General features: G+C 40.5%; 1 protein-coding gene across 2 annotated transcripts; it reads right to left on the bottom strand.

Moving 5' to 3' along the window:
• Positions 1-444: 444 nt before the first annotated feature.
• LOC147168249 (progesterone receptor-like) lies at positions 445-9,667 on the bottom strand. 2 transcript variants are annotated; one of them, XM_086084383.1, is made up of 9 exons: positions 8,574-9,667; positions 7,314-7,450; positions 6,985-7,101; positions 6,594-6,698; positions 6,306-6,512; positions 5,403-5,547; positions 4,194-4,324; positions 3,931-4,082; positions 445-1,357 (listed from the first exon to the last, which is right to left on the bottom strand). In XM_086084383.1, the coding sequence occupies exons 1-9, from the start codon at positions 9,404-9,406 to the stop codon at positions 1,193-1,195; spliced, it is 1,992 nt and encodes a 663-aa protein (XP_085940509.1). In that variant the 5' UTR covers positions 9,407-9,667; the 3' UTR covers positions 445-1,192. The 2 variants fall into 2 exon arrangements, with proteins under 2 accessions (XP_085940509.1, XP_085940508.1); XM_086084382.1 differs by having other exon boundaries at positions 6,306-6,698.
• Positions 9,668-10,182: the final 515 nt, after the last annotated feature.

Below are 10,182 nucleotides of genomic sequence, written 5' to 3'. Positions count from 1 at the left end.
ATCAAATAAAAGAATAAGTAAAACGGAGCTTCCATTGTAAAGACTTTCAGTAAAATGTTGGAGTGTAATTGAGACTAATTAATTTCTTACGTGAACAATATAATTATTTCCCCCAATGTATATAGTGAACCTTCTGCTCTTTGTTTGCATAAAAAATATAGTAGAAATACAACACACAATACAGTGCAAAGGTCTTGGGGTAGTATTAGATTTGTTGTTGAACAATGCTAAAGTCATATTATATCGATACTAATGGAATGAAGTCCCATACAATGCCATTGCTATCATAAGGCTTTCGTACTATATTCTATTGTTTTACTAGGTCACAAAAGTAAAACAAAAAAGCTAGTTCTAGCATCAGACTGCACAGCTTCTCGAACTCTGTGCCACCAAACGCACACTTTTGTGATGCAATTTTTATTACATGTCACTGAATAACAGGTTCTTCGCTGGACGTTTACATCTCGGCATCCAACTTCACAATCAGAAGCTACAATGAGTACACAGTGATTCACAACAAAGCACTTGCAAAGGACACTTTAAGAAAGCTCCCTTGTAGAAAAATTCCAACAGTGGAAAAGTCAAATTAAAATAAAAAAATAGCAAATTTTAAAGTATACTTAGCCAACTACTAGTCAGTGTGGGCTACTTTTTTTTTTTCTCAATTTACCATCAAAATTGTACAAATATATGGACAAAACATTGCTTTTAGAAATGTTTTAAAAAGGAGTTAGCCTTACTGCATGTATGCTGAGCTATAACTAACTCTCAGTCATAAACATAAGGTGCACATAGTTAAAAAAAAAAGAAGAAGCTGGGAATAAAAAAGCTAGTACATAAAGCAGTGCATACAGACGAGTTAACTCTGCAAACAGTATCTTCCAGTTACCAATTTATCTCTCAAAATGAATGATTGTGTTTGCCATGGTAGGCCACAGAAACATTTGGTGCACTTGACACAGAACAGGCACAAAGAAGAACATAGTCGATGTAATTAGATTACATTAGACAGAAAAAAAGGAGCTTGATTCCCTGTTTTCATCCAGATGTGGTACCTCAGACAATCTGACATCCATTCCATCATCCATTGGGCAACAGCAGGCCCATCATTCTTGACATTTTTACCACAACTGTTCAAAGGAGGGTGTGGCATGTCTCAAGTGACATACAGCACAATCAAAGAGGCTTTGCTCTAGGGGGAATTATGGAATAAGATGGGTTTGACCATGCCTGAGAGGATCCTTGGCACATGGACGCTTACAATCTCCGCGATCATCTCCGGGAAGTTGACGCGAGTCTGCAGGGACTGAGCTTCAATGAAAAGCTCATAAGTGAATTGATGCAACTTCTTCACAATCTGCATAAGGAAAGGCAAAGAATGACAATCATTAAACGCGCTCAAGACTTGAGAATGAAGCCTGTGTTGTGACGTATGGTTTGGAAAAGGTGACTAAAAGAGAACTTTAAAGTTGTGATAAATCCGGTTCCATTGCCTTGCACCAGACATTGCGGTATTTATAATCCAGTTAATTAGACTCACTCGACGAGATGTGCAGACAATGACATCTTTGAGCCTCTAGGGATAAACTTAAAATAAAAGACGGAAGGCATTCATCATCAACAGGGGGGCGGGGGTGGGGGGGTGTTACATCATCCCTCTCTGTTCTTCAAGGTAAAGATGACACAAAGGTATACAATAAATGTTTGTCTACAACTTCTTTTTTTTACCTTTTCCTGGTAAATCTGTAGTTAAAAATGAGTTGATCATTTAAATGTTTTTTTTAATGACTTTGGAATAGTACTACAACTCAAGTTATACAGAACATTTGACTTACTTCACTACTGTATTAGTAATAATAGCAATACATACTATGATATTCGCCTCATCTCAAATTAATACGATGACTATCACTACCATATATATTTTTTTTTTATTGTGTATCTGGCTTGTTTGTGTTTAGACCTCCAGTCTGTAATAAAGCAATTAACTAACTAACAACAACAATAATATAATTATAGTAGGAATATTAATAATTCAATCCTATAATATGTAGACCACAGAAGCGTTTTTTTCCCTTTTCCCCATCACAATTGCTTTTGTTTGATGGGTACTTTATTGAAATATTGTTCATTTACGCCATCTAGTGGTGACATCTTCACCAAGACTTTCATTCTTTTGTCCATCTGTATTAATAATAATAATAATAATAATAATAATAATGCATCAGATTTATATAGCGCTTTTCTATAGACTGAAATACGCTTTACAGAAGAATGGATACATTATTCATCCATTTTCAATAATTAAACATGTAAATATCCAGAATAACAGAATTTATGAATAAGTATTTATGTGTACATATATTATTTGCATATTTAAAAACATCTTTAATCTTATTCTTTATTCGTATTCTTATCGCATTTTTCTTTTTTTACTTCAATTTTTTGTACACTGTCCAATGGTATTAAGATTCTCATTCTAAAAAGAAAAATGCGATAAGAATACGAATATATATATACATACATATATATATATAGTAAAATACTAAGCACAGAAGTATGATTTCATGTTAACAAAGATGCCATAATTACAAAACAAAATTACTGACTTACGTTAACTGTAAGCGTAATTAGGTAAAAGAGAAATAACAGATCAATGAGAAATCCATCCATTTTCGATGACCTTTATTCTCATTAGGGTCTTGGATGAGCTGCCTATCCCAGCTGACATTAGGTGAGTGTGCACCTTGGACTGGTTGCCAGACAGATGTAGTATATCTTCATATATCAATATTTGACAATTATATGTACCTAAATATAAACTAACATACTAAGACTCCAAATGGTAAGTGTCATTTTGTATGGTTTCTGGTGACATCACACATAAGTTTGCAATAGCAACCATTTTTGGAAGTTTTAAAATTATATTCAGATTAAATTACAGAACCACAAGCTTTAGAGAAAGATACATATAAACAGACTTGATTACACAGCCACATTTAGCAATTTTTTTTGGAATAGCTTTATAAAAAAAAATATGTTTTAGTTTTTTTTTTTGTACCCAAAAACATTATCTTTACCAATCTAAAAAAAAAACAATACAGTATTTTTGATAGCCTACTTGGTAGATACTACATAAGTAAGGTACACAATACAAACCTCTTATGTGTGCAGGGCTCCAGAATGCCCCTAAATTGTGGCATTTTGCCTCTAAAATTTGAGACCGTCCAACTAAAATGTTCATACATCATCCAATTTTCATTGAACCTTTAATAATTCTTGTAATCATTTATTCAGGTATGATGTTTATTCAATTTTTATGTTCAATACATTTTAATCAGAGCATTAAGTGGTTTGTTTTTCTTATTATAATTAAGTGTGGTGTTACTGTTCAAAATGCACATGTTTTAGTGCTAATCATTATGATGGTAGTTAGTGAGCTAAGATTTTTTTTTACGCTGGCACTTTGTGTAAATAGTTTGATAACCACTGCAGAAGTGCCTTCAATTTTGTAGACCACTTAATTTTCTACTGTGTGTGCAGCTGTACCTTATGAAGAGGTCAGTCAAATTATACTTGATCTTGCTGCATAAGCAGAATAGAAAAGTCAAACTTGGAGTCACATGAACCGTTGGTGGTTGCTGGCGGGAGAATTTCTTCACCGCGTGGGGCAGTTTTCCAACATATAAGGAGGAGAAATTACAAGCCGAGAGGTTTTGTTAAAGTCTGGATGTCATTGAACGAGGGGTAGATAATGAAGCAAAGTCTGGATATTAGGGATAAGTGGCTGCTGGTGGATGTCAAAACTTTGATCGAAACAATTTTGCACGAAAGCAACTCCGTGACACAAACTCCAGTGACATTTATACACCAGTTGAAAGTCGGAGTATGGTGAGTTTGGTGTGTAAAGTAATGTTTGCGTTGTATTACCGCTTGGAGGTAATCCAGCAGCTGCGTTAGCTGAAACAGCCTCTGTGTTCGGTTGCTCTCCCCGCGGTGGCTGGCCAAGCGGTCCAGTTCCTTGATGTAGGAGGTCCGCAGATCATCAAAGCACCGCTGGTTCTTTAGGCCTTCCACTGGCACTAAAAACACAACAACTCAATAACTCTAACGTCCTTTGAGTCGATTCTCTTAGGAATCATTTCATATGCTGACTTGACATTTTCTTGTTTCTATTTCAGACTTGGACTCACTGATGCTGAAGAGGACCAGTGCCTTCATGCATAAGAACTCCTCTTGGGTGACCTTCAGCACGCTGAACCGTTGGGACAGAATCTTCATTCGCACACAGTGCTCATACATACTGGAGATATGCATCCGCTGGCTACATAGAAAGAATAAAAAATAATAATAATGGGAGCACAAGATGTGAGAAAAGAAGATTTGCAATGGGTCAGGTAGAGAGAAGTAGAAAAAAATGAGAGTTAAAAGAACAGCAGAAAAAAAATGTGAGATAGATGAGCGAGATGGATAATGGAAAACGAGAACGACAGACAGGGAGAGAAAAATAGAGCTCGGAATCGGGGGCAGGCTATCCATTACCGTGCAGGTCAGAGGAAGCCCAAAAGAGTGGCACGAGCACACTCACTGGTGAAGGCTGCTCGTGGCGGGCTTACGGCCAAACGTGCTTTCAACACTCTCAGACTATTTACTGAATTACAACTTACACAGGTCGTTCAATGCATGATGATTAAGTTCAGAAAGTAAAATACACAATAGAGGTAAAACTCTCATTGGGTAGAAATTCAAGATGACACTGTACAAGAAAAGAAACCAAATTATCTGTGCACTTATGCAGGTTTTAAAAAAGATTTAACACATCTAATCATTGGAGGTGATCTCTCTGCAGCCACATTTAAAAGACCAAACTTGTTCAATGTCCATCCATTATCTGCTCATTTAAAAAAGTCGGCTTAATTATTTCACCCTCTGTAGCCTTGTGAGCTCCTAAAAAAGGATGGAAGTGAAAAGACATCTGCTTTGCACAATTATAGACCAAAAATAAATAAAAAATTCAGAGCCAATATCGATACGTTGTTGCCAAAGATGACAAGATATTTGGAGCCAATGTTTACTTTCACTGAAAGAGAAAATATGAACAACTTTTCAGATTTGCAAAATGTTGATTTTTTTTTTTTTTCTAACAAAAAGTTCAGGACGCTCTCAGGGTCATCAAATTGACAACTCGTCAGCTGTCAGATTTATAAAAAAAAAAAATGCAAATGCAGCTATTTGTCAAAATACTGAATATCGGCGCCAGTGGAAGGAAAGAAAAGAAAAAAAATTGATCTATCCCTAGTTTGCACCAAGCAAAACTTCTTCCTAAGCTGTACCTGGTTACACAAAATTCCAATCAAACATTCTGCAACAAAACTGTGCAATGCGTAGTCACCCTGACTTACTCATTGAAAACAAGGTCTGGAGCAAAGTAGAGCATGGAGCTGTTGGTTTGGGTGTAGGACCTCCAACCCAGAGCGAACACCATCACCCCCATCCAGGACAACTGAATGACTGTCATCTGATCATCCATGTGTAAGCTGCGGAAGCCTGTAAAAAAAACACACACACACACACACACACACACACACACACACACACACACACACACACACACACACACACTTAAATCTATTACATTTCTTGTTTTAACAATGCTCTAATGGCCACATACTGTATATTGGACTCAGCAGAACATGACTTAACAATTTTTTTTAAAAATGTGGAGAATACAATTCCGTAGCTTACTTGCCAGTTTAGAAAAGACTGTGCAATTATAATTGTGGGATTGTCTGAAATGTTATACACGTTCTATGTAAAAAACACACACACACACACAATTTACAAAAAAATAAGATATGTCCTTATTTTTGACAACTCATTTGATACAGTAAATAAAGTGTGTCTTTTCATTGTAAACACAACATTGTCATGGGTGACCCCAAACTTCTGAACGGTAGTGTATGCTTCTTTTTTTTTTAATGTGGGAGCAAACTACTGCATGAGAGAGCATACAAACTTCTTATAAGCTGAGATTCAAACCCAGATTCTATCAAATGTGAGGCAGAAGTGCTAACCGCTACTATACTGTGCTGCATAGGCAGTTTTGAAACTGTTAGCTATTATTATTATATATATTAACTGTTATGTGTAATCCAATGCCCTCGTGTGGCATTCTTGACTTAGATATGAACACATCACCCTCTAGTGGTGACTATTTGAAGCGCTGGATGGGTTTGTAGAATGACTGGCAACAACCCTTTATATTATTTTTTCTGGCTAAAATATTTTGAAATGCGGTGAATTACCTGGTATCCCCTTGGCCCATCGGACAACTGTGACGAGTTGTCTCTCCCCGAGCTCATTGAGACTGGTTAGCAGGGAGGCGGCACTGTCTGGAAGGGCAGGGTCGTGTCCCGCATTGACGACGGCAGGCTCAATGGCCTGAAGGACAGTGAGCAGGGATAGGCGGGTGCGTACAGTTGGAGGGATGCTTACAACCACACCCTGCGAAGCTGGAGAAAAGGAAACCATGCAGCAGTAGCAGGCAGAAAAGTAAAAAAGAAGATCACATGGGTAAACGTGACGATAAGCACCTCGAGCCCCAGCAACGGCATCTCTTGCTTCTACGCGTCCCCAGGCGGCTGCAGGTCGCTGCTCTTCCCCGCTCGTCGACTGGCCGACTCCCTTCAGTCGCCGACCTACGAGCGAAAGAGGTATTAAGTTGATCCGGCTGCTCAATAAATAGCTTGTAAAATGGCAGACTTTCAGACACAGACCCGTTCGTTATTACAACCATGTGGGAAGGTTCATCGTCATTGGCTGCTGGGAAACAACAACAATAAAAAAAAGCACTTTTGGACTATGCTGAAACACATTTGTTCCACTGTATTCCAGCTAGAACATTTTATTGGTCATTTCTGATCCAACGCATGTAAAGTACTGCATGTGTGCTGACCCTGACGGCACACACACACTTGGTCTCACCTTTGAGGCTCATTCCTGACATGTAGCACCGCTTCAGGCGACACGAGGCGCAGTTTTTCCGCCTCAGCTTATCAATAGTGCAGTCGTTGCGGCTGGCACACAGGTGGTTCTGTTTACCTGACAAAAGGGGCGCAGATGTTAAAATTCGAGTTCACCAATGGCCTTGCTTCCACCCCAAGCAACAATATATGGATATTGGCTGATAAGAAGTAGCTGGCACTCGTAATTTCAGGTCGTTGTGCCCTGGTTAGCTACGAGAGTGAGTGGGTGTAAGAAATAGAAGATGCGGATGAGTAATTGTGCATGTGTGCTGTGTGTGTCTCACTTACCAGCGGCGGCCCTCTTGAAGAATACTTTGCAGCTGCCACAGGTGACTGCTCCATAGTGACAACCGGAAGCATCATCCCCACACACCTGACACACCCGCCGATCTGACAGGAACACAGCTGGAAACACGTCTTCTGGCCTGAACACACACATGAAAGTACCGATTTTGATTTTGGTTGACCTTTACCAAGATTTCGTCCGCCCATCTACAGTAATGTGATTAGAACGAAAGATAACCCTCTGTTATTATTGTTGTGCTTGAAAGCCTAGCAGCTTTGGGGACTTTGTTTTTTTTAAAAGGGGACGTCAAACAAAATTAATTAAGCAGCAAAATCCACCTGTTTTTATCCATCTCAGGGGCGGCCATTTTGCCACTTGCCACTTGCTGTGGAATGAAAATAACGTCATCAAAGTTGCTCAAGTAATGACATATCAAAGCTCATCTTGTGAACGTCACATGAGCAAACAAAATACAGGTGAGCCATGGTTGGTTATTACCTGAGCAACTGTGACGTCATTACCAATTGACAGCAGTTGACAAAATGGCTGCCTCCTGAGATGAATAAAAACAGGTGGATTTTGCTGCTTAATTCATATTCCATATATTCCGCCATATTTAGACTAGTGAAGGCACAAAGAACAGATTATTGTAAAGAATATCCCCGGGATCAGCACAGCAGCAGGTGCTGTATCTCATGTTTACATGACCACTGATATTAACCTGTTTTGCACAAAGAGCACTGCAAAAGTTAAGGAAGGGGTGAGCTTTGAGCAGGCGCACAACAGGGCCAAGGCTGAGAGCTGCATATGGTGTTGTGACACAAATTGTGTAATACTGATAGGCGGCTGAACTCAGTTAAACAGATTTCCTAGAGTAGATATTTGTGTGTGTGTGTGTGTGCGACGCGCGTGCAATGTGGCACTGTGCAACACTGGTGAACTTCATATTCATATAGTTGTCCTGCACGACATAGCAACATACAGTACAAGCGATGACTGAATAGAACAAAGGAAAAAAGTTCAAAAGGACAAACTCATACAAAGGCTCTCATTAAGACCAACTGTGAAGCTTGGCAGGCCAAAACGGTCACCACACGAGCAGCTCGCTAAATTTTCCCTTTTGTTTCTCATCTGAGAAAGGAGAATGAATGAATGAATGAATGAATGAATGAACGAATGGTAGGAAAGATTTCCTGCAGGATTGCCCTCCCGTGATTTTACACCAAACAAAATAATTTCAAACAAATGATTTTAGTTTTTACCTGATGCTCCTCTCTGTGCACTCCATCCACGCTGGCGGTTCGGTCTTGATTGACGGATAAGTAGGTTGCCCCTGAAAAGGTTCACTTTGGTAACTTTCCACTTGGCCGTAGCCTTGTGCCGTCGTTGCTGCGGCTCGCATGCCTCCTTGACTCTGCACACACTTGTTGTGCCAGCCACAGCGGCATTCCTGCAAGGAACCGACACTGGCTTGTCCACAGTTACAATATTGATACTCCAAATGATGTCCACTTGATGCAGCACAAGGCTGGCCGTATGCGCGCTCATTTGCGCGCAACACTCTGCTGTCTCCGTGCAAGTTCGGGTTCACAGCGTAGGCACTGGCAGAGTAGATTTTGGATGCGAAGAGATGGTCCATTTGGGAGGGCAGTTCCAGGGGCGAGTTTGCAAACAAGTTGGACTCCTTGCTCACGAACGTGGAAATCACCGAACCGCGCGCCACAGTCTCCCCGCCGCTCGCTTCGCCCGACCTCAGCAGGTCCATGCAGCTCACCTGCTGGATTCCGTGGCACACGTCTCCGAACTCGTCCTGTCTCGGGTCGGCGTTGCGCCGTGAGTCCATATTTCGAGCTGCGCCGAACTCCGCTACTGGCCGGGAACTCTGACCCACAGCTGACTCCGCAAAAGTGGAACCGGCAGCATGGGTTGCGTTGCCGTTCGGCGGTGACGACAAGGCGTCCAAGCCCAGGGACACAGACACGGCCCTGCTGAGCTCGGCGGTGGTCGGACATGCACAGGTGTCGAAGCGATCTCGCTCGTTTCTTGCAGAGTTGTCTGGCTCGTCCAAGTCTGACAAAGTGGTGCGAAAATCCATCCCGAGCACAGGGGTCGGTCGTCCTCGATTCAGCAGTGCTCGAGCTCTCAACAAATTAAGCTAGTAAACGCCTCCCAATGAGTCTGTGCTCTTGTCAGGGGGAAGGAAGTCCAGATGAGCCGCCGACGTAGCTCAGCTCTCCACAGGAAAGAAGGGACGTCCTGACGATCGAATCCGCGGGTTGGCCAACTTTTTTCTCTCTTTTCCCCTCCTCGTTTTTCAATACAACAAATCCTGCCGCGCACAATATGCCAAACTATAATCGACTGCAAAACTCGCCCAGCACAACTTTGCAGGCGTTCACGTGGACAAATAATAATCCAAAATATACAATTAATCCGTTATTTGTCAGCCAGTGACGTACCGAGATCTCGCGAGAGAGAGAGAGCGCGAGAGAAAAAAACGCTTTCAAAGAAAAGTGCTGCGCCCCGAAAGCAACACTGTTATAATAAAACACATCACTAATTGTACATAACTTCTCTATCAATTCGCAGTTTCGAGCCAAAGGCACGAACTTAACATTGCTTTTTTTAATGCCATGGAACACCACAAATAGAAAATCTCATTACAAAAAATAAAGAGGATACATGCTAATTGCCGTCTAGTAATCGAACATTTTATTGTTCTGCCTCACTATTATTGTTATTGTTGTTCTCATTATCAAGCTATTCATTGTTTATTTTACGTTTGTTTTTATTGTTTTGTCTTGTTTTTATATTCGTTTGTGGTGTGCATGGTTATTGAAAACGAAATGATGCATCATAAGGGGTTTAATA

Source organism: Leptonotus elevatus, chromosome 9 (assembly GCF_054856555.1).
Source record: "Leptonotus elevatus isolate MCC_2025b chromosome 9, RoL_Lele_1.0, whole genome shotgun sequence".
Taxonomy (NCBI): Eukaryota; Metazoa; Chordata; class Actinopteri; order Syngnathiformes; family Syngnathidae; genus Leptonotus; species Leptonotus elevatus.
This window is presented reverse-complemented; position numbering and strand designations above follow the sequence as displayed.

Excerpts from the sequence above, each read along its gene's own strand:
- LOC147168249 (XM_086084382.1), bottom strand. The coding sequence starts at position 9,406 with ATGGATTTTCGCACCACTTTGTCAGACTTGGACGAGCCAGACAACTCT. Across the intron at positions 5,548-6,305 it reads ATGGGCCAAGGGGATACCAG|GCTTCCGCAGCTTACACATG; the intron begins GTAATTCACCGC and ends TTTTTTTTACAG. Across the intron at positions 1,358-3,930 it reads TGCTGGATTACCTCCAAGCG|ATTGTGAAGAAGTTGCATCA; the intron begins GTAATACAACGC and ends TTCCTTATGCAG.